The 23,508-nt window shown below is 45.4% G+C and overlaps 2 protein-coding genes across 4 annotated transcripts in view; one reads left to right on the top strand and one right to left on the bottom strand.

Moving 5' to 3' along the window:
- Positions 1-45: 45 nt before the first annotated feature.
- On the bottom strand, positions 46-13,286 carry DHFR (dihydrofolate reductase). The gene is made up of 6 exons (XM_038125468.1): positions 13,115-13,286; positions 12,617-12,666; positions 10,232-10,337; positions 9,147-9,273; positions 1,838-1,953; positions 46-223 (listed from the first exon to the last, which is right to left on the bottom strand). The coding sequence occupies exons 1-6, from the start codon at positions 13,255-13,257 to the stop codon at positions 136-138; spliced, it is 630 nt and encodes a 209-aa protein (XP_037981396.1). The 5' UTR covers positions 13,258-13,286; the 3' UTR covers positions 46-135.
- The window catches only part of MSH3 (mutS homolog 3), a 100,495-nt gene continuing 90,270 nt past the window's right edge, over positions 13,284-23,508 (top strand). For 2 of the 3 annotated variants that reach the window (XM_038125455.1, XM_038125457.1), the window contains exons 1-7: positions 13,284-13,395; positions 15,001-15,124; positions 15,738-15,946; positions 19,609-19,821; positions 21,180-21,296; positions 22,053-22,170; positions 22,682-22,827. In XM_038125455.1, coding sequence (XP_037981383.1) covers positions 13,294-13,395; positions 15,001-15,124; positions 15,738-15,946; positions 19,609-19,821; positions 21,180-21,296; positions 22,053-22,170; positions 22,682-22,827 — 1,029 coding nt within the window. In that variant the 5' untranslated portion in view covers positions 13,284-13,293. The remainder of the gene's footprint in view (positions 13,396-15,000; positions 15,125-15,737; positions 15,947-19,608; positions 19,822-21,179; positions 21,297-22,052; positions 22,171-22,681; positions 22,828-23,508) is intronic. The other variant, XM_038125454.1, reaches the window with a different exon arrangement.

Genomic DNA, 23,508 nt, shown 5'->3' with positions numbered 1-23,508 from the left:
TTTCTGGAACCATCCACTACTGAGGTATTTTACCATCAGGCATGATTTCCTTCAAAACTTTAATGTATCTTTACACTCAGTAAAACTTCATGGTTTAAAATACCTGCCCTTAGCCAGAAGTACAAAATGCCTCCCTTATTGTGCCGTGACAGTTTTTTCATACACTTCGAATTTGTACTGGATCCCATTCTCTTCCTGGATATCAGCAGGGACACCTGGGTACCTAGGGAGAGAGGAGAGGAAAAAAGCAAAAGCCAACAAGCAGGTAAGGATATCATTATGATCCACCTGTAATTTATCCAATCAACTAGAAGAGCAAGTCGTTTGGAGAAAGAAATATGAAAACACTGTCTTTTAGAACAGGTACACCGTTTTTAGGACTCATATTAACTACTACCCATGATTTATATGCACATCTTTTAGATCAAGAAAGCATACTCTGACACAAAACAACACCCCTATTTTTGGCTTAAAGAAATACCCAACATTTTTTATTAAAGTCTTCAATATGTTATTCCAAATGTCAGCCAAGGAAGAAGAGATTATGGAACACTTTGTTTTTTTTCCCTTGCCTTGCTTTTCCTAAGTTGGTTTAGAGGAAATGCCAAGGACAAGGCTTTTTACAAGTCTGCAAGAGATTACTAAACAGGTGACTGCTACCATAGAAAGAGTTCCTCTATATTCCAGGTTTTCTAAACCACTTCTTATTAATAGACACTTTCAAAAATCTTTTCATCTCCCCGCAAAAGAAGGAGGATTCTGTATGAGTAATACTGACTTTGAGGGAGAGATACATTTTAAATTTATTTGGTAGTGTCTGGCATCGTCAGGTTTCCACTTCAGTGAGGAAATTACCTGTTATTTTACAAAATCATGTTCTAACACCACTGCTCATTTCAGTACATTGGCCAACAACAACGTATAGCTGGGAACAGCCGAGAGGGAGCGTTGGGTCAGATCTCAGGACACTCCAATGAGCACAGAGTAGCTCACAATATATTGGAGCTGGAGAAGGTGACTCATCCTCCCCACCCACCTTGTCTGTCCTGCATCCCTCTTCCCTGCCCCTGCCTATCCTCCCTCAGAGCCCTGCTAATCCATTCCTGTGCCCCCCGAGGAGACTTTCACTCCTCACACTTTCTGTTTCTTCCATTGCTGCTCTGTAACCAGCTGGGAGCCAAAACAGGAGCAGCAGGAGGAAAACAGGTCTGGTCCTCCCTGGTTTTGAGGCAGGTGTCTGAATTTTTGCTGCTCCTCAGTGCCTGTTGGATGTTATCTTGTTGGAGAGGACATAAAAGCACAACTGGAATATGACAAGGATAATATAGAAGAAACCACAGTGAATGGCAGAAACTGTAAGTTTTTGTACACCTTTTCCTACTGTGTTTGTTAGGAAGAAGTAATTTTCTCAAGAGGGAAGGAACAACATTAGAAATACACAAAGCTCAAGCCTCTCCACTCAAGTCCATTTCAGTTGTCTTTGGCAATTTATCAAAGACTTTCAGAGGCCAAGTACTATTTACTAACAACACACTGAGAGTTACAAAGCTTAGTAAATACATGAATAATTCTAAACCAGGAAACAATAAGAAAAAGCTACTTTTGCAGCAAACTGACACAGACAATTCTTTACTGTGAAGATCATAGGAAAGGTGAGGAACACAGCAAGTTCCAAGAAAATCTGTGCAGGGTGTGGTGCCAATCCAGGATGTAAGTGAAGTATGATTCTGGGGAAAAATTCACCTCAAACTCAAACCAACACGGCCTTAGTATGAGCCTTAAAACATTCAAATTAGGTTACTCTGGAGACAAGCCTGATACGAATTTTGGTACTTACTCTGTTAGAAGCTTGTAGTCTTTATGGTCAATTTCTGGAAAAAATGTGTCACTTTCAAATTCTTTCAAAATTCTTGTCACAAACAATCGATGATGAATTGGCTTCTCCATTGCTGCCTTTAGAAACAACACAAACTCTGTCACAATTTTATGTATCACAGGCTTTTAGCAAAGCCGTGAAAATTACACTCTGAATCTCCTCTTTTAGACTCTGCTGAAGAGCACTTTCTAAAGGGATAATTTCACCCTGTGTCAGTTCCACCTGGTAAGTGGCAGCAATACCTATTCTCAGAGCCTGGGGTATCTGACAGAAGTTAAGAACCAAATTTGAATAGCCCTGTGAGAAGAAAGGAACAGTAGGCCCAGCAGCAACAAGCAATTTCTGAATCACACCTCTTCGGGAGACAGGAAGGTTTGAGTGGTGAGAGATGCCCACACCTCAAGGTAATTTGTTCTGATGCTTAATATCACTGCTAGGGATTTGTGATGTAGTTTTCTGGAATTCCAGATATAAATCTACCCCGTAGTTTAACTTCAAAGTTGGACCTCTGGACTGTGGCAAAACGGTAACACGTGCTGAAAGCTTTTACATTTCCAAGCTCCTTGGATGAAAATGTTCTAAGATAATGTTTGTTAGGTGGGGTTTTCACCAACAAATTCAGGAGTTACGAATAGACACTTTGTTCAAAGATCAAAAAATGGCAGCTCTTCCAGACCTTGTGGGCATTAAAATAACCCATGAAAAGCTGCACTAGGGCTGGTTAGAATACATTTCTGAAAAGCTTGCAGCTGTTCCTCTCTTTCGCTTAAACTGGCAACGAGCAGTGCTTTTTGTGGAAGGTGACTCACCATGCAGCAGGCTATTAGGTACTACTTCAACAAGCACAGGAACCAAGTAATAACAAATGGAATCCAATAAAATTAATTAGCCACTGCTGAGAGGCTAATTTGTAGAAAAGCTGCTCTACTAGAGAACAGTTAGAAATGAAAGAGGCAAGTCACAGCACACAAGCATCGAACAGCACTGAACTGGCGTCCATCCAGTTTGTACACAAATACTAGTATTTTTCTTTGTTTAGGGACAGGGAGGTAAGAAGAGTCACACTTGCAAAATGACAGAATAATAATCTGCTTCGCAAATAAAAACAAGTGCTCTGTAAACAGAGAAACTCCTGCTTTGTAGTAGAAGAACAAATCAACTTCCTATCCAACCCTGCGGGGAATTCAGCTTTTATCAAGAACTCTCTACTACCACAACAGGCCAGGGAGGAGCACAGGGAGGGACTGACCACAGGCAGTGCAAAGAAAGTTAAATTTAATCCCAGGGAGACCAGCTGGTGACCTCTGTTCCAGGGAAATGGTTTCATTATGATGGATGAATGGATGAACCAGCCAGCTGTGTGACTGTCCCCACATGCACAGAAGAAGTGCAGATGCTTCCTCAGTTTGCCAGACTGGCTCTGGGGGCCTGTGTGTGTAGGTGGCCCATGACCAGTAAACAGCAAAGAGAAAAGAGCTTGGGGAAGAGCAACAGGCTCAGGCTGGTTTCAGGCCACATACTGCTCCTCAGCAGCTGTGCCTGGCAGTGAGCACAAGGGGCAAGGGCTAACATGCTTTTCCACTTGCTCTGCCCTGCTCAGGGCAACTTTCCCCCACTCTGGGATTCCAGCACACACTTAGACCAGCCGCTGGCTGCCATCCTGACCCAGCCTCAGCCTGTGCCCACAGCCCTGCCTGGTCACCCCCAGGCTGTGCCTGCTTGTGGCCATGGGGCCAGACCCTGCCCCACGGAGCTGTCCCTCCACCCTGAGCCCTGCCACTGCAATTACTGCCCATGGGGACAGCCCCTGTTCCCTTGCAAACACCTGCTCCCCCCTGCTCTCCACAGGCAACTTCAGAGAGTAAATTCTGTATCAAACACCAGGTGTTCCACAGGTGGAGCCTCCAAAGGAGCCTGCTCAGGGAGGCCTGGACTCTGACACCGCCTCAGTGAAATACTGCTGAGGACATGGCAGGGGGGCAAAGGAGTTTTGTCACAATGCTGTCCTTTCCACGAGGAATAAAGCAGGTCCTCACTGATATGCAATTCAGTCTTGCCCTGACCAGCCCACTCCATTGGTTTCACCATTTTTTTGGGACTGAAGAGAAATTAGAGGAGGCACAGAGCTGAGCTGGTGGAATGCTGACATACTCCCCCCACACATCATTAAACTATACCATACACTTAAGGAAGTTCACACCTGGGTCTATTGGTTTTTGTGGATTTGTATGTGTGTGTTTTTGCTGCTGTTGGTTTTGTTTGGTTTCTTTAACATCCTATTTAATATTTAAGGATGTGATGGACTTACAGGTCCTATTCGTAGTAAAACCTCAATGTTGTTTTTGACCCATCTACACCACACAGATTAAATGTAGCTAAAAGAGACTGATACAATTTATACTGAGTGGACTCAGAGTAACCTGGTCTAGTGGAAGACATCCCAGTCCATGACAAGAGGTTTGGAATGACAGGAGCCTTTAAACCCTTTCCAGCCTAAAGCCTTCTGTGGGCCTCTGACCCCCCCAGGATGTGCAGAGAGCACTAATTTTCAGAGTCAAGGCCAAGACCTGAACCTCTCAAGAGACAATATGTCCACACAGGTGCAGCAGAACTGGGAACAGAACAGAACGCAGAACAGAAACCTGGCTTTCAAATCACAGAATTGTAGAATGACTACGGTTGGAAGAGACTTCCAAGACCACGGAGCCCAACTGTTAATGATTCTTCCAGCTCTCCCCTCTCACCATGCTTGAGCTAAACGTGGCAGCAGCTTTGATAGCCATGAATGAAATTTCTTGGGGATGAAACAGAGCCAGAAGCTGTGCTCCAGTGCTGATGAGCTCTAACAGCTGCGAGGGACTCCAGGGCCAGCACCACAGAGTGAGCCAGCACCACAAGCCCCCAGCACACAAGAAGCACTCACAAGCCAGCAGACAGCCCTCCAAACATGAAGTGCTCACATAAAACCCCAGAGTGCCTGCCATGATGGGTAACAGCTTCATAACTGCTGTAACCCACTGCTGGGCTCCTCCTTCCTCATCCAGGCAAACAACAGCAACCCCAGCTCCTCCTGCAGCTCATGAGACCCAGAACAGTGCACAGGGGATCCAGATGGCATTGCACTAGTGTTCAAGCATATTTACCTGGTAATCCTGTGCTGTCAGAAGCCCAAAAGCTTCTCTGGGGGCATTGCTCCTGCCCTGTGGCTAGATTAGGAGATGATAAACCTGATGAGGGATCAGTGTCCAGTCAAATTCAAGACAATGACACCCACATGAGTTTTTCTGAACCCTCACTGAACTGATGGAGCTGTTTTCAATCCTTCCTGCTCTCACCTGCCAATACCAACACTCCACCCAGCCTCTCCCTGTCCCCAGTGCTCCCCCTTCCCCTGTTGCAGAGGTCAGGTCAGTTTCCTAGACTGTGTGAGCACAGCCTCAGCATGACCTACATGAGGGCTTGGATGGCCACCACAGCCTGCAGAGGGCCTGAGGCAGCTGATGCCAATCCTCCCACGCCCTGGAGAGAACTGTGTCCTAGAGAACCAAGGGGCAGTGGGACAGGTGGCCAGAACCAACACAGGGATGCTCTGTGTCCCTATAAACGGTCACAGACTTGGCCCTCGCTCTTCTGCAGTTGGAGGAGGAAAAGGATGTGAACAGCAGCAAACCCCTGCCTCCATCCCACTGCTGGCAGGCAGCATCCTGACCCAAAATACCATCCTGGAGCACATGATGCAGCACCTTGGCTTGCACCTGTCACCACGACACGTTTATGACAATCCTTTTTCCAGGATTCTCTTCTCCTGAGAAGCTGAGCAGCCTCAGGAATGGAATGTAACCAAGAACTCCCTGCTGCTGTGGGGTGCAGCAGGTGCACCTGGGGCTGGTCCATGGAGGTGTTTCTAATTAATGGCCAATCAAGGATGCAGCTGGCTCAGACTCTGCTCAGTCACAGCCTTTGTTATTCATTCCTTTCTGTTCCTGCCCAGCCTTCTGATGGATCCTTTCTCTCTGCTCCTCTAGTATTGTTTTAATATAGCATTTTAATATAATATATATCATAACATAATAAATCAGCCTTCTGTCACACAGTCACGATTCTCACCTCTCCTCTCATCCTGGGACCTCTGTGAACCCCACAGCAAGTATCAGTTCCTAAAGGCTGGACAAGGCACTGCAGCCAGCTGTACCCGAGACCGAGTGCACACCTATGTCCCAAACTCAGACAGCAGGGCAGCTGCTGTCCCTTGGCCCAGCTCCCTGGCCGAGGGCAGCTCTGGCTGGTGCTCCAGCACTGGGGCCAAGCAGAGGGCACAGCAGGGCAGCTGCCCAGCCATCCTGAACAGCCCAGGGCACTGCCCGGGGTGGGGGGAACACAAACCAGCAAAGGCCTGGAAGGTCATGGCACACTCCCTGCTCACACCATCCACAGAAAGAGGCTTGCAGGATTGTTCCCAGAGCTTGGTGGCAGCAGCCCTGATCACGGTGGAGCTCAAGGCAAAGTGATTAACTGATGATATGGTGCTAAGGCTAGGAGCTGTGTTAAAAGTGTCCACAGGACAAAAAGCCACTGTGTGAAAAAAATGGGGGCCCTGGAGGCGCTGTCTGGCAATGGCAAAGCTACTGTTGCAGCTTCTGACAGACACCCTCACATCCCATGCATCCTGTGTCTGCTTCCTACTCCCCGGAATCCCACTCCAATGGAATGTCACCAGACTGTGCCCAGGAACACAGACCAACCTGGGCACAGCAGCTGAGTCCCAAGGATCCCCACATCTTCCCTCTCCCCCTGACACCCACAGCAGCCCCTGACAGGCTGCCTGTGGTTCCACTCTGTCGTGATCCCAGTGGAAAACCACTGTGCCTCAAGGGGCCAGCAGCCCGCAGAGCAATCAGCCTGCACACACCATGCTCCCTGCACACAGCACGACAGGGACACACAGAAAACCACAGCAGAGGGCCTGGAGGCAGATCCCACTGGGAACCTGCACATCTGCCACCTGCACGTGCTTCCCCTGGTCTGAAAGGGCAGCAGGGAACTCTCAGGTGGACATCCTTTCTGTCTGACAGTAGAAAGTATAAACAGACTTGGTTTCCTGTAAGAGGGTCCTGTAACAGCCTGAATAATCAAAATGGGGTAGGTCTTTCTACAGACAAGCACAGGCCTGTATTAATGAACAAAATCAGATCTCAACCTTTGAGCCACACAAACTAGTGAAATCAAAATAATGCTTTAAAACCAAATACCTACAACTACTCAAAAAAATTATTCGCTTCAATTACCAATTGCTACTTTGTTTCCCACATATTTCTACATAGTATAATGGAAATATTACTCTAAAATCCTCTGTGCTTCTTTAATACAGGCACTAAAAATATTACCTGTAGTCTTGGAAGACATGCATGTAAAACCCTTTCAGTTAACATCACAAAGGTAGATGGAGTGCAGGAATCTGTATAAAATGGTCAGATTTCTCCCTAATTTAATTACACTTTCCTTTGAAACGTCTTGAGCAGATGATTGAAAGGGAGGAAACAGCTAAAATTTTAGAACCACAAAAGGGTTTGGGTTGGACAGAACCTTAAAGCTCATCTTGTTCCATGGGCAGGGACACCTCCCACTGCCCCAGGTGCTCCAGCCCCAGTGTCCAGCCTGGCCTGGGGCACTGCCAGGGATCCAGGGGCAGCCCCAGCTGCTCTGGGAATTCCATCCCAGCCCCTGCCCACCCTGCCAGGGACAATTCCCAATTCCCAATCTCCCATCCAGCCCTGCCCCCTGGCAGTGGGAGCCATTCCCTGTGTGCTGTCCCTCCATCCTTGTCCCCAGTCCCTCTGCAGCTCTCCTGGAGCCCCTTTAGACAGTGGAAGGGGCTCTGAGCTCTCCCTGGAACCTTCTCTTCTCCACAGTGGACATTCCCATCTCTCTCAAAGCTTGTCCAAGTCCAGGGTAGCCAGGTCTCCTATTACTTCACACATTCCCCTGTACTGATCAGTACAAATAGTACATTCCAATTTATTCTCGATCAAAACTGCCAATTTATCATGTGATTAATGGTCTAAAAAAAGGCATTACTTTCTTCCAAATATCACAAGCCTCCAAGACAGATGCTCTTGGAAGAAGCAGAAGCAACAACTCTTTACAGCTGAGCCTGTGGCAGGGAAGGGGCAAATGCTGCTGCTGGCTCTGGCTCTGCCCCCTGTGAGGAGAAGCCCTCTCCAGAAAGCCTCTGCATGGCACAGGCACTGTCATGGCAGAGAGCCAAGGACATTTGTCTGTAGGATAGCATCTGACGACAGGCTGAATGCTTTCTCACAGGGAACACATGGTGGACTTCACCACAAGGACCTGACAGTGTTGTTTCATACGCACCTCATCGTCTTACAATCCCAGCAATCTCTAACTACTTCACTGCTTTTACTGTGAAAGATGCATTTCCTCAGACGCAGAGGAGAAATTAATGAAAAGCACAAAGTGTAAAGGCAAGAAGTACCAGAAAAATGCACTTTCCTACCCCGTGCACAGGGCACAGCATCAGCCCCGAGTTCCCAGCAGGTGCACTATGGCACTGTCATCACGCATCTCAAGTCTGAGATACGCCCAGCAACAACTGCAGAGTGTCTCCCAGCATGCTTGTTTTGACTACAGGACAGCAGCACTGCTCCTTTCACTGTTAAACAGAATTTGCTTTACAGTTCTTGACCCAGGGAGAGGGAGCAGTAGGAACACTGCTGGGTGGGAAAGCAGAGCGACTGCGACCTTTTGTTGTGTGGTTATCTCCTGTTATTGCTGACACCACGACCTGTCATCTCTCTCTAAATCCTATTTTCTTCCCCATTTACATGTACAAAGTGTCATACTCTGGCTAAACACGCTGGAGCACTTGTCCTTTTTTTTTTTTTTTCTTTTCACACCATGTGCAGGGTCAGCCAGCAATCTCAGTAAAATAAACACAAAAACATGGGCTCAGCAAAATAAACGTAACAACATGGGCTTTTTCTGAAGAATCCAGCAATTTAGGTCTTTATGAAAAGCTCTCAGAAGCACAACAACAGCGTGACACTGGCCCAATGGCAAGAGCAACGTTCAGTTTCCAGGCAGGAGTTCTGAGCTTGAGAGTTAAGCTCCTACTCTCTGAGACCTGCCCTGCTGCAACCACTGCGGTTTGCTGGTGATGTGGGGGGAAAGCACCCCCTGAAGCAGCAGTAACAGGAACTCCACCCTCACCCCATCACAGAAAATGAGTGATTTAGGAGGAGGCTAAATGTACCTTGTACACTGAAGTGCCTCCCACGATCCAAACCATGTCGACTTTGCTTTTTAACTCCGGGGAATCCAAAAGAGCTAGAGCATCATCCAGGCTTTTGGAAAGGTAATGTGCTCCTTTCGGGGCTTCCCTAGAAAAAGCAAGGCTCTGTTACTAAATAAATCAAGGAGAACTCATCATGATCATCAACCCAATCTAGACACAAAATGTGCTTTGCTGAATTGACAAATAACTACATGCTGCACGTCAGTTAATTATTTTGAAGTGCCTGCTACTGCTAAATTATGTCAGAAGTCTCATCTGACTAGGATTGTTCAACAGATCACAGCTAAACTGTAATTTAGGAGGCATTATAAATTAAGAATCTGGAATTTCACAGCACGTTTCTGAAAAAGTGTAACTGGGAAATTTACACAGCTATAAGATAAAGACACAATAAACTATAAATTAAAATTATAATAAATTATACAATATTACAATAAATTAGAAATTATAAATTAAACACAGATCACTAAATACAGAAAATCCAGAAATAAAATGCAGATTTTGAGTTCAATTTCAGAACAAAACCAGTAGAAAAGCCAACACTCTCACATAACCACCTGCAAATCCACCAACATCCTGCAAAGCAATAAAGCACTACAAATGGACATCTGTACTTAAAAATATTTTCCTGACTGCGGGTGATGCATTCAAGAAGTGAGTTCCTGAAAAGGACAGTTCATCCACAAATCCTAATAGAAATGAACTTCAAAAAAAGGACTTTGGGCCACCAGTGTAAGCAGGAACTAGAAAAACAGTTAAATACATGAGTCAGAAACACTACTGAAAACTGTCAAATGGTTTGTGAGTAGGGCCAGAAGTAGTACTCACGATGCAAAGGCATGACAATTACCTTGTGAATGAATTTTAAAAAGTTAAAAATTGAGATGAAAGTAGTCATAACACTCAGAACCAACAGCAGAAACCAACAGCAGCCTTCTGAACAGGTATCAAAAATGCTACATTCGGAACTATTGTATGCTGTCACTCCATTTTTTGGTGCAGGTTTTTATTTGTTTCACAGAGCCCTTATTTATCATACTTACTTGAGCTCCCTGCTGAGCACAATATTAATCCTGTCCCTTAAGGGACGGTTCTTCTCAGGGATGGAGAACCAGGTTTTTTTACCCATTATCACTGCATTCTGTTTACCTGAGCAAGAGAGAATCGGTTTGAATTATTTAGAGACACTGATGGACCTCCCCTGCCTTTCCAAGCCCCTCTGCAGCAGCTAGCAAAAGCACGAGCTCAGGCCCACAACAATTATATAAATCAAATAAAACACAAACCCACAATAATTTCTAGGAGAAGAACCAGTTAAATTTAAAGCCAAAGTGCTACGGGTGGTCAGTCACACCCTAACATTCACACATAAACATAATTTCTGACCAAAGCCAAGCATTCACAACCTGATTACCTCTCATATGTAAATCTGCTAAGGAAAGGAATATTCCTCCTTATGAGGAAAGGGAGTTATCAGAGAAAAAAAAACCACCATGCCATCATGGTCACTCTCTCCATGGTGTTTCCAGGCTGAGACACGACAGAGGCAAAGGTGACATCCCTGGTGTGGCGATTTACGGCAGCATAATCCATTGGGAAGTCTGGTTATGAAGCACTGTACCTGCCTAGCATCTGAGATCACAGCTTATCAAAAGATCTGCAGGCAGGACAGAGCAAGATGTTTCTTTGTAATTATATTCCAAACACCTTTTTTCTTGCTCACAGCTTATTCCTGCCAGGTAAGATGCAACTTGCAGACATCTAAAAAAGGCTTACAACTGCCAGTTGTGCTTTGTCCTTTTTTAGTATATGCAGGGCTGCAAAGGGCTGAATCAGGTCGTCTAAACACATGTAAAGTGTTTTTTTTGTTTCAAAATGAGATTAGACATTCCTTGTGGATTATGGAACAGACATTCAAATCAGGAAATTTGAACAAGTCACCTAATCAAAACGCAACTTCAGGGCAGAAAATGGAGTAGGGCACCTAATCAAAACATGGGAATTTATTAAGCTGACCAGAAGTGAGTTTTTACCAAAAAAAAAGTGAATTTTAACAGCACAAAAAAAACCCCCTACACAAACCATGAAAAAAGTGACCCTGTTGACAATCAACTGCAGTATTTCTGCTCTATGGTTTGGACTTTCTGGTGCATGGATTTGGCTCGGCACTCAGAAAACTCAGAAAAAAAGCAGAATTACTGTCACAAGGGTCAGAGGGGTGGACCGAATGGCCAAGGCTGAGCCACAGCAAACAAGTTAGATAAGCTAACGCAGCCTGCAGAAAACAAACCACCTCTGCTAAGTAAGCAGCCTGTGAAAACCTTCCCGTTGTAACTAGGAGTTTCGTGTGTAGCTTTTGTTAGGTAAACTTTAGATGAAGTTTTTCATTCCTCAGATGAAAGAAGGACTTGAAAATTTCTCCCTAAGAGGAGCAATATGCATCTCCTCTGAAATATCTGATTGTGAGATACAATAGCTGTGTTTGGTGTCAGGTACACACAGGCAGCGTGTGTGCCTGTGATTGTGAGATGTGTGGAAACTGATCGTGGGACAGTTAAAGGACGAATTCTAAAAAATTTACTGAGGGAGTAAAGCATGGAAGAAGGCCTTTGAACCTGTCCTTTGTTTGCAATTAACCTCTATAGCATCTGAATTAAAGCTTTAAGGATGTTGCTGTTGGACAGGAACTTTCTGCACGTAGCTAAGCCTTGAACAGCTTTGCAATAATAACCTTTTGAAGTATAATTTTAGAATGTTGCTTGTAGTAAGGAGCTTTGAAAATATAAGTTTAGAATATATGTAAAGGAAAGATGCTTATCTCAACACCTTAGCAAAACAGTAAAAAGCAGCTTGAGAAAGGAAGATGAACATCAACCCAAGGATTGATAGCTTCGACCAAGGGAAGCTGGACATCACTGTTATGAGATTTATAGTCTTTGCAATTAAAAGGTGGGCCCACATCTGGAGTCTGGACCGCACCAGCTGGAAGACCTCTTTCTTCTTTCGGAAGTCGGACCCCACCATCTGGGGATACTCCTTTCTGGGGTACATCCTGAGAAAAACTAACTCACAACAGTGTATAGAATTGTGACCTGAAAATTTGGAATAGAAACTGCTGAGAAGGCGTGTGTGCACCCCTAGAAATACCTGTGAGCCCCAACCATCGGGGTGCAGGTGGAGGAAAACCTTCCCCCACTGCACCCAGTGCTGTTTGCTCATCCTTTACCACATTAATTAATAAATTGATTGCTGCTCGAATAACGGCCTAGTCAAGCTTCCTATTATAACATGATTAATCTTCTTTCCTCGTGTCGCCCGACCGATTGAAAGGGCTGAGGTACTGGTGGGACGTGTGAGGGCAGCAGGGAAGGGGCCAAGGCAGGGAAAGGCCGAGCGCGAGTTTGGGCGCCACACAGCCCTCACGTTACCTTCCACGCGGGCCGTGCTCGTCATTCTCTGGAAGTACTTGTACTCATTCCTGCCGGGGAAGCACGAACTGCGTTACGACGTGTCTTAAGAATAAGTTCTCTAATTTATACATATTTTTTTTTCCTTTTTGCAAGCTCTCTAATTTCAACCAAAAACCCCCACTGGTGATGGGTGTGTTGCCGGAGGCCGGGGAGAGGCGGTTGGCACAGAGCTGAGCCACTACCTGGCCGAGACGGGACCTTTCTCCCACAGCTGCGTTCTCATGAACGACAACCTGCGGCCACGGCACGACAGAGAGAGAGCCCACGCCAAAAACAACCCCACAGCCGCGCTCCCGCCACGCCGCCGCCTTCCCGCCTCACACAGCATCCCCTCAAACACTACAGCTCCCAGCGCGCCCCGCGCCGCGCGGCAGCAGGCGGGGGCGGCGGGGCCGCGCGGGGCGCGCTGGGGGCTGTAGTGCGGGCGGGGGGCGCAGCGGCGCCGGGCCGCGGTACCTGAGCGGCGGCCAGGGCAGCCGCCCGTCCTTGCCGATGCCCATGTTCTGGCTGACGGCCACGATGGAGTTGAGCGAGCGCGCCATGGCCGGCGCCGTGCCGTGCCGTGCCGGGGCGGGTCGGGGCGGGCCGAGCGGGCGCATCCGGCGGGAGGCGGTGCCGCGGCGCGGGGCCCGGCCATGCCGCGGGGCCGGCGGGGCGGCGGGGCCGCGGGGCAGCCGGTGCTCAGCAGGTTCTTCGGGGCGGCGGCGAGCGGCGGCGAGAGCGGGCCCCGCTACACGGTGCGCGGGGCGGGGCGGGGCGGGCACGGCCCGCTGTGCCGGTGTCCATCCCGGTGTCCATCCCGGTGTCCATCCCGGTGTCCACCCCAGGCCCCGGCTGTACGGTCTGTGTGGGCCCGGGTAGTCGGGGAGCAGCCTGGCAGGAAGGACACGGAGCTGCTGGAGAGGCTCCAGAGAGGGTTTGGGCTCTGCAGCATCGTGTGCTGGGCCGGGCCTGGGCCGGCTGCAGAAGGGAAGGCTGAGGGGGGATCCCGTCCATCCATGCCAGCATCTCCAGCGGCTGCCGGAGCACGGGCCGGGCTCTGCTCGGCGCTGCCAGGGCCAGCAGCAGTGGGCAGCGAGCCCAGGGCAGCGAGTGGCAGGCCAGCAGCGGGGAGAGCTCGTGTGCATGGAGGGGCAGAGCCCTGGAGCGCTGCCCAGGGAGGGCCTGGAGTGTCCCTGTGTGAGACATGCCAGCCCAGCTGGACACGGGGCTGTGCCCCTGCCCAGGCACCCTGGGCTGGGCAGCTCCAGAGGAGCCCTCCAGCCCCACATCCCCTGGGATTCTGTGATACAGGATGTGCCTGTTTCAGCGGAGCTGGAGCTTGGCGCAGGTTTGGTGATGTTGGTCCATGTCATTGGGGCTCCACTGCAGTGTTGAACCCCTGCGCCCTCCAGTTTTGCAAAATGTGGGGTATGTTAGGGTTGTCGTAAGTCAGGATGTTCTCTGGGGCTTGATCAGCAAGAGTGACACTGAGGAATCAATCCCAATTTTGGGCAGCTCTGGCATGCAGTGAGCCGTGCTCCTGCCCCAGGTGCTGAGCTCAGGTGCCTCAGGGTCTGAGTGCAGGTGGGTGCAAGGCCAAAAGAGCCTGCAGTGATGCAGATCCTCCCCGTGTCACCACTGGGGAGAAGTGGCTGTGTCTCTGCTGCTGGATTTCCCTCTGAGTTTGTATTTTCCACTCTCCCTGTAGTTACTGTTTCCAGCCCCTTCTGGCTCTGGCTGGATGTTCCCTTTTTTTGCCTGTGACTCAAGCCAGCTGTTTTGGTTGCCTTTGGTCCAAGTGTATTTTGAAAGGTGTGATTACATCTTTCTGCCCTTGCAGAGTAAACTTCCTAATTAGTGTTAATTTGGTGGTGTTTCGCAGTGGGCTTGAAAACTGCTGCTCATGTGGGCTGTGGTTGTGTGGAGGTTTTTTGGTTTAGTTGGTGAGGCTGGCGTTCCTGCTCAGTTCTAGGGAAATTGAAATTCCGTGGTTAAACCAGCTGAGGTCACGATGTGGATGCAAGCTGCTGAAAGCACCTGTTGTGTGCTTCTCTGCAAAGTGCTTGTGTTTTGTTGGACTTGCAAGTTACTTCTTCATATTTAGTCAAGCTTCTCGCAAAAGATCAATGATGAGACAGCAAAATTGGTGAATTTTCTGTTTACATAGTGTTCCAACTGCATGTTTCAAAAGACATGTAAGGAGCAGGATGCTCCAAGCTCCTCCAGTCTGGCCTTCAGCAATACCAGGGGTGGGAGGTTGGACTATTTTGCCTTAACTTGCTGTGAAGTTGCTTTGTTCTCTCTTATAGAGCAGCAAACAGAAAAGGTAACTGAACCTATTAGTTTAATTTACGTTTCAGGCTTCTAAATGTGGCACAAAAAGGAGCACATCCACTGAAAGCAGTGAACCCTGTGAGAAGAAGACCAAGGCACGGCAGATTACTCTGGAAGAGATCTGCAACCCACCGAAGACTCAGGATAAAAGTGAGTTGACTCCTAGCAAACCTTCAAGCACTGGCAGCCAGTAAATAAGTTTTTCACTGTCAGCTGCTCCGTTGCCTCAGAAATGCCTGAGTTGCATCTGGCTTTGAGCAGGGAGTTTAATAAGTTAATGCTGGTATGAAATGTAAAGTTCATTTTGTTGCAATAGAAGGAATTAGCCTCTTGAGTTTCAGAGTGGGAACGGTGTTAAATTTGTTGGTGTGATGCTTTGAAGTATCTCTGGTACACCCTTCAAGAGGCAATGCTGTCTGCTTAGAGAAATGTATTGAATGAAAATCTGCTTGATTCCCAGTATTCTTAGCTGACTTCATGACTGTGCTGTTGTCAGTCCAAAAAGTAAAGCTGCATCTCCTCCCACATAGAGAGAAGCACACAAGTGAGGAATACTGTTTTTCTGGGGAAGTTGACCAAGCTGTTTAGGTGCATGATTCTGTCAGGCTGGCAGAAATACTGCAGTGGGAGAGGAGAGGGAACACAGGGAAGAGAGACGTGGAGCAAAATGGTTGCGTCTGTGCTTACTGATGTTCTTCTAACAGATGTTCCCTTGCAGAAAATAAGTTGCTAATATGTTTTTGTTGTGAATTTTTTACTGAAGAAGAATCTCACAAGCGTGAGAAGTCCCGTATCAGTTTGGAAACTCTGGGCAGGCTGAGGGAGTTCTGCAGTGATTCAAACCAGCAGTGTACCACCCTCCGGGAGGATGGCTGTCAGGAGAAAGAAAAGTGTCCCAGCGTTACTGGGAGGAGCTCGGAACTGAAAAATCCTCTTCCATCTTGGGACAGCGGCTCAAAGGTGGCACAGAAGGTACGCAGAGCTGTGGCCCTGTGGGCTGTGTGGATTGCTTGTTACGAGTTAAACCAGCAAACTCTGGCACCAGCTCCCCTTTGTGCTCCTGTGCTCTGATGTGGAATGGTGCAGCAGAGCCCCACAGACCTGTGTTTGTGTGCAGGTGTTTTCCTGAAGCTCCTTGCACGGTGTTGGCTGTTCTGGCTCCTCAGTGCCAGAACAGCAGCATCCTGAGGGAGCAAACCCTGTTGGTGTCACCTGTGCCTCTGAGGGAAGCTGCAACACCCTAACAACACATGTTCAGAGAGGCACTTTGCTCAGCTGGCTTTCAGTTCCAGCTGTGGGCTCTCAAGCTTCCATTTCTTTGCAGAAATGTTGTGTGGGGTTATCACTGGGATGGGGCTTAATCTAGTTGCTGGCAAATCTAACTAGTAAAGGTGTCACTGCTTTTTCATCTGCAGAAGGTAGGGGTAGCTCACACAAAAAAAAAAAAAATCGTCATGATGATATGTAGGGTGCAAATCAATGGAATAATGAATGGAATAATGGAATTTTGAATGGAATAATGGCATTTTGCTTCCCCTTTACTGATGGGGGAACTAATTAACGTTAGTTAATTGGGGGGGTTTGGGGGCCAGCTGCTCAGGTCCTAGAATGCATCTCATGCCTTGCTGTGGTGGCTGCTCTTTAGTGGAGCTCTCCATCTGGCTTGTGTGAAAAGCTGATTTTAACCTTCCCTGTCTGAGGGCTGTGGCCTTTATCTGGGTGGGTCTGCTTTGTGTGGATGTGGGGTCCAGGTGCTGAAGTGAGCAGCTTGTGGCCAGATAAATCTGTTGAGGTTATGAGGATGTGGTCAGTTGGAGAGCCCAGAAACCTGATTTTTCTTGCCTTCCTTGGAAGGAATCCTTTTAGCTGCTTGTGTCTTGCTTTTCACTTGGTAACCTTCCTCCAGCTGGTAACTCAGACCACCTCAACAAGTCAGCTTGTGTGTCTGTTTCTACCCCTTCTGCCTGGCTTCATGCCCTTATTTCACATGGTTTGTCACGACGGTTTCCTGTAAAATGAGACAAGGTCACCCTGGCACAGACCTTGGGCAGAAGAGTGCTGCGTCTGTGAGCTGAGGATTTTGCAGCAGAGACATCTGAGCTCCTGAAGCCCCCCAAGTTCTGGGTGCAGGGCAGCTTTATTTGAGCTGGACTGGGTTCTCTTGCTCAGTGGTGTGCAGTTGTGGGGATTTTGCAGTTACAGCTAAGTGCTGCTTTTCCCCAGGTGATCTCTGACTGCACACTTTGTACATTCCCATGACCCAAAGCATATAAGTATAGGATTTAAGCCATCTCTTTTTTTCTTTCTTTTCTTTTTTTTTCTTTCTTTTCTTTTTTTTTTCTTTTTTCTTTTTTCTTTTTTTTCTTTTCTTTCTTTTTTCTTTCTTTTTTCTTTCTTTTTTCTTTCTTTTTTCTTTCTTTTTTCTTTCTTTTTTCTTTCTTTTTTCTTTCTTTTCTCTTTCTTTTCTCTTTCTTTTCTCTTTCTTTTCTCTTTCTTTTCTCTTTCTTTTTTCTTTCTTTTCTCTTTCTTTTCTCTTTCTTTTCTCTTTCTTTTCTCTTTCTTTTCTCTTTCTTTTCTCTTTCTTTCTCTTTCTTTTCTCTTTCTTTTCTCTTTCTTTTCTCTTTCTTTTCTCTTTCTTTTCTCTTTCTTTTCTCTTTCTTTTCTCTTTCTTTTCTCTTTCTTTTCTCTTTCTTTTCTCTTTCTTTTCTCTTTCTTTTCTCTTTCTTTTCTCTTTCTTTTCTCTTTCTTTTCTCTTTCTTTTCTCTTTCTTTTCTCTTTCTTTTCTCTTTCTTTTCTCTTTCTTTTCTCTTTCTTTTCTCTTTCTTTTCTCTTTCTTTTCTCTTTTTCTTTTTTCTCTTTCTTTTCTCTTTCTTTTCTCTTTCTTTTCTCTTTCTTTTCTCTTTCTTTTCTCTTTCTTTTCTCTTTCTTTTCTCTTTCTTTTCTCTTTCTTTTCTCTTTCTTTTCTCTTTCTTTTCTCTTTCTTTTCTCTTTCTTTTCTCTTTCTTTTCTCTTTCTTTTCTCTTTCTTTTCTCTTTCTTTTCTCTTTCTTTTCTCTTTCTTTTCTCTTTCTTTTCTCTTTCTTTTCTCTTTCTTTTCTCTTTCTTTTCTCTTTCTTTTCTCTTTCTTTTCTCTTTCTTTTCTCTTTCTTTTCTCTTTCTTTTCTCTTTCTTTTCTCTTTCTTTTCTCTTTCTTTTCTCTTTCTTTTCTCTTTCTTTTCTCTTTCTTTTCTCTTTCTTTTCTCTTTCTTTTCTCTTTCTTTTCTCTTTCTTTTCTCTTTCTTTTCTCTTTCTTTTCTCTTTCTTTTCTCTTTTCTTTCTTTTCTTTTTTCTTTCTTTTCTTTTTTCTTTCTTTTCCCTTTCTTTTCTTTTCCCTTTCTTTTCTTTTTTCTTTCTTTTCCCTTTCTTTTCTTTTCCCTTTCTTTTCTTTTTTCTTTCTTTTCCCTTTCTTTTCTTTTTTCTTTCTTTTCCCTTTCTTTTCTTTTTTCTTTCTTTTCCCTTTCTTTTCTTTTTTCTTTCTTTTCCCTTTCTTTTCTTTTCCCTTTCTTTTCCCTTTCTTTTCTTTTCCCTTTCTTTTCTTTTTTCTTTCTTTTCCCTTTCTTTTCTTTTTTCTTTCTTTTCCCTTTTTTTTCTTTTTTCTTTCTTTTCCCTTTCTTTTCTTTTTTCTTTTTTTTCTTTTTTTTCTTTTTTTTAATTTTTTCTTCTGAATTACCATTTCTGCCAAACAGTCTGCTCATTTTGTTTCTTACAATCTGAACGGGATCCCTGGTAGAAATGGAAGTTTATTTGATTTCTTTGCAGGTGCAGAACTTATGGCACAACCTGATGGTGTTTTGAATACTCGCATGCTTAAAAAAATTCTGGAGGGCGTTGCCTTTGTATTTTCTTTTCAACCAATATTATCTGTACTTGATCTTGTGATGGAAGTGAGGAGGAATTTTGCTGTCAGCCAAACACTTCCCAGCGTTTTTCTCTGCACCTCTGACCCCATCACTCTGCTGACAGTACAGGACAGCACGGCGTGGCAGAGCTGAGGTAGCTTGGCAAGAACAGGCTGCATCATGTCATGGCAAATGGTACACTGCAGACGGAGTGAACTCAAAGCAGTCTGCATTTAAGGTTTTAGGAACTGTAGCGCTGGTTTTCTGTGTTCTCAGAGGTTTGCTGAGCCTACGGAGGAAGTGCAGACTGGAGAAGGAGTACAGCTCTGGTGGCCGAGACTCGGATTGGTTCATTTCTTGGTTTACTGTGGGTTTTTGGAACGTCATTAATCTCTTCATGCTGGAGTTTCTCACCTGTAAACTGGAGCAGTTATTTCAATGTATGGCCTGTTTAGACTGCCCAGTCTCTGCAGCCTGCCTTGGCTTGGTCTGTGCTTTGAGAGCCTATGATACAGCAGGGTTCTGATTTCCCCCCAGGTGTCTGAGGGCCAGCTAACTTTGACTTTCATGACTTTTTAATCCCTTTTCATTCCAAATATACTGTGTTCTGTATATCCTGCTGCAACAGCTGTGCTGCAGCTGGGGGGCTCTTCAATGCAACAGCCATCTTTAGCTCTGTGGTCAGTGCACACCAAGGAGAGGGCAGCTGATTTGTTTGATGGTTCCTAATTTCCACTTTCCCACCTTTTATTTACAGGAGGAGCCACAATGTAATCTTAGTCAGTTTTCTGCGTCTCTTAAGTCCTATGAAAATTCTCAAAATTCTTCAGAGGCAAATCTTAATAGAAGAACCAAGAGCATTTACACTCCACTAGAGCTCCAGTTCATAGAAATGAAGAAAAAGTATAAAGATGCTGTTTTGTGTGTGGAATGTGGATACAAATACCGGTTCTTTGGACAAGATGCTGAGGTAATTGTTTCCATGATTATGGAAAGATATTTGTTTTATCCTGGTGTCATCCTAGGTGTGGGGCCACTTCTGGAAGGGAGACTTCTTTGGGGTGGGGCATAAGTTTTAAGGGGTATTTTGGTTTGTTTTGTTGCTTGAAATCAGGATGAAAAATCTCTGCGTGCTGAAATTCAATACTATCTGTTATGCACACTTTTAAATTTTTTTTTTTGCCAAAGTGGCATTTGTTATTTTGTGATCACACAGTGGTGCTTGCTGTCTTGTATATTGAGAATTTAAGGTGAGTTCCTTGAATAATGTTTTGTGAGAGTTAAAGCTGAAAAACTTTCTGAGGTGGATTGCATATCAGGGCTCAGAACTCTGCTGTAATATATATTTAATGTATAACTGTAATGCATGACATTAGGAGTCTTTCAGACTGAAAGGCAGTGGAGCAGGTGGTGTTAGAAAAGATGAATGTAGCAGGTGTAGCCTGGGTGCAGAGAGCATCCTGAATGCATGCCTGGATGTGGCACCTACACATGGCAGATCTGTAGGAGCTGGAAAGGACTGTGTAACAAACGTATTGTTAAAGTGATGGTTTGTAAATGTTTCATCATGCTTTTTCTTACAAGCTGTACCAAAGTTGTTGCCACCAGCCTTTGTTTGGTGCTATTTTCACACTTGAGACCACTGAGAAATGTTGCTTGGTTACTGGGAATTCATTTTCCCCATCATAGTTGTGCTGTGTAATTTGTCTGCTCATTTGCTGGTGTACTTAGAGCCCAGAAATAGAAATATGCAGCTCAGATGGACAGGTCAGTGTTTGCCTGCAGGTCCTGCCTAGCACCCCGTCCCCTGCTCAGTGAACTCCTGGGGCAAAACGACCGTGCAAATCACGCATGATAATGTCACATTTCACTAAGTGTTGTTACTCTTTTTTTATTAAGCATTTAGTTTCCACTGCTGTTCAATATTGATTTGTCAGTATTTCAGTGGATTGGGCAGGTTAATCCCATCTTCATGACCACAAACTGAACACTTCCATTCCCGCCGCCTTTCTAGTGGCGTGAAAACCATTTGACCTTTTGCTGAGCTGTGCCTCAGCCCCTGTGTGTGCAGTGTGGGTGGTTTACCTCACAGTGGTAAAGATCAAGGTGCAACCTTAAAACCTGACACCTGCAGCCTGTGACAGTGAATCCCCTGTTTGTGGCAGTGCTGGGACAGGGAGGTGGAGGGGCCCCTCCACGCTTTCTCCTGGAATGTTTTCCCTTTTGTCACCGAGCTTTTAATTGCAGCTGTGCATCACTGTTGTCATAGAGATAAGCTCCTTACCTTCTTAAATTACTTTGTGACCCGTTGGCTGACTCCTGTTGCAGATTGCAGCTAAGGAGCTGAACATCTACTGTCACCTGGATCACAACTTCATGACTGCCAGCATCCCCAGCCACCGGCTCTTCGTCCACGTGCGCCGCCTCGTAGCCAAGGGACACAAGGTTACCCCTGACTCCTGCTAATTGAGTACACACCAGCCCCGAGAGAACTTGCACTGCTTGTACCAGCCCCTGGCTTCAGCTGAGAAGTGGGCAGCTCGTTATCCCTGGTTCCTGCAGTAGAAATGGACAGCTTCCCTTTGTTTCAGTTTCTCTGTGCTGGGGGTGTCATGAGCCATTAGCAGATTCAGAGAAGTATCCTCATTTTTTCAGGAACAGTTCCAGAGCAATTATTTTCCTCAGTGTTTTTGTGTCAGGTTTTTGCATTTAATAAGGAGAAATGTACGTGTCGTCTCTCTGTTTTATTATTCCTCACATCCTTGTTTTTCTTATCCCAGCCCACTGTTTTTTTCCTCTGTTCCTTCCTGTTCTGGATCCCTGTAATTCTGTGGCTTTCTGGTGATAGCCTCTTTTTCTGCTTCCATTTCTAAGAAAAGGACTTGTTGATTCTAAATTGGATGCAGGCAGCCATTCTCTAATAAGCAATGACGTCCAGCTAAATTGTTTCAAAATAGGATGAGAAGCACAGGTACAGAAGTTGAGAGGGCAGTCAGGAGTAGGAAAAGGGTCAGGAAAAGCACTGCCTTATAATCTCATTGGTGGGATTGATGTGAGAGCCCTTTCTGTTGATCATGCATTCCAGCTTGAATTATGCATTTGTTGTTTGCACATATTAAAAGGTTACCAGATACATAGAATAATAAAAATAATAGTTCGTTGCCAGAGATCTAACTTTGTTTCTTGTTTGTCTGCCTGTAGGTCGGAGTAATAAAACAAATGGAAACTGCAGCACTGAAAGCTGCTGGAGAAAATAAAAGCTCTCTCTTCAGCCGTAAGCTGACTGCCCTCTACACTAAGTCTACCCTTATTGGAGAAGATATCCTTTCCAAATAAGCTTGGCTTGAAACTAACCTTTGGGAGGCCTTGGTTTCTGGTGTTACCACTAGGATGGAACATGAGCTGAACATAAGAGTGGCAGCAGGAAATGAAGTTCCTTTAATTTTATGTTGTGGTAAAACATCTTGCTGTCTTTACAGTTTAATCTCCTTGGGGCTGTAGGTTTGTTGTGTTTACTGTAGTTGCTTTCTGAAGTCATGCAGTGGACTTACCAAATCTGCAGTATCCTGCAGGTCTTGCCTAAAAAATGTTAAAATAAGAGAGAAACAGCTTTTAACCAATGCATTTAATTTCTTTTCTTCCGTTTTTTCTTTTGCCCTATCCTGTCTTATCTACCTCATGTTTTTAATTTAATTTCTCAAACAAACTTAATAGATACCAGGAGCTAAAAAGATTATTAGGTTAATGTCTGAGAGTACAAGACTAAGGTCTGGAAGGACCTGTGAGCAGTCCAGCCAAATCTTGTGGTATTTTTTTTGAACATTTGCCACATGTGAACCCTTTGCTGAAGCTGGATGATTCTGTAGATGTTGGAGAGGTAACAGCAGATGTCCCTGATAGCTACCTCCTCTGCATCTGTGAAAATGGAGACCACCCGAAGGACAGGAAGAAAGGTGACATTGTTACAGGCATCATGGTAAGTTAGTTTCTCAGGAGTCAGTATTTTAGGGTCTTGTGGGGTTCTTTTGTTGTGCATTTTGTTTCTTTTCTGGGTAGGTGGGCGGCTGCCTTGTTAAATTCATGACTGTTCTGTCTTTCAGATTTTTTTTTGTGGGGGAGTAGCAATTTTTTTTTTTTTTTTTTTTTTTTTGGGAAAAAAGGGGTGTTTTAGGTAAGACACCTGTGTGTGAACTGTGATGGCTTTACATTTGAAAACCTCAGAAAAGGTCTGGAGTGGATAGTTGAACAGTGGACAGTTTTGCTCCTGTATCACTTGAAAACATATTAGTATTTTAACCCAATACATTAGGGAAACCATTAGTTCAGATCCTTTACAAATTTCATTGCTTAAACATTTTTAGGGTCAATATTTTAAAGCTTGTGAGCACTTTTTTCCTCTACAAAATACCATTCTTTAGAGGAAGAGACTTTAGAGGGTTTTTTACCACTTACACTTCAGATTTGTATTGGTGAAGATTAATCCCGGTCCTGTTTGACCAGCAAAACACACAGCAAAGCCCAGTCAGCTGGTAATGAATTAATTAAAAAGCATCTTGATTGTGTCTCTGTTTGAATGTCATACTGCTGCTGGGAGAGAACAACAGAAGCAAATGTTCAAATTCCAGTTCGAATTACACGTGCGTTTCATGGACTTCAG

Source organism: Motacilla alba, chromosome Z (assembly GCF_015832195.1).
Source record: "Motacilla alba alba isolate MOTALB_02 chromosome Z, Motacilla_alba_V1.0_pri, whole genome shotgun sequence".
Taxonomy (NCBI): Eukaryota; Metazoa; Chordata; class Aves; order Passeriformes; family Motacillidae; genus Motacilla; species Motacilla alba.
Note: the sequence above shows the minus strand (reverse complement) of the source record. Positions and strands in the feature narration are given on the sequence as shown.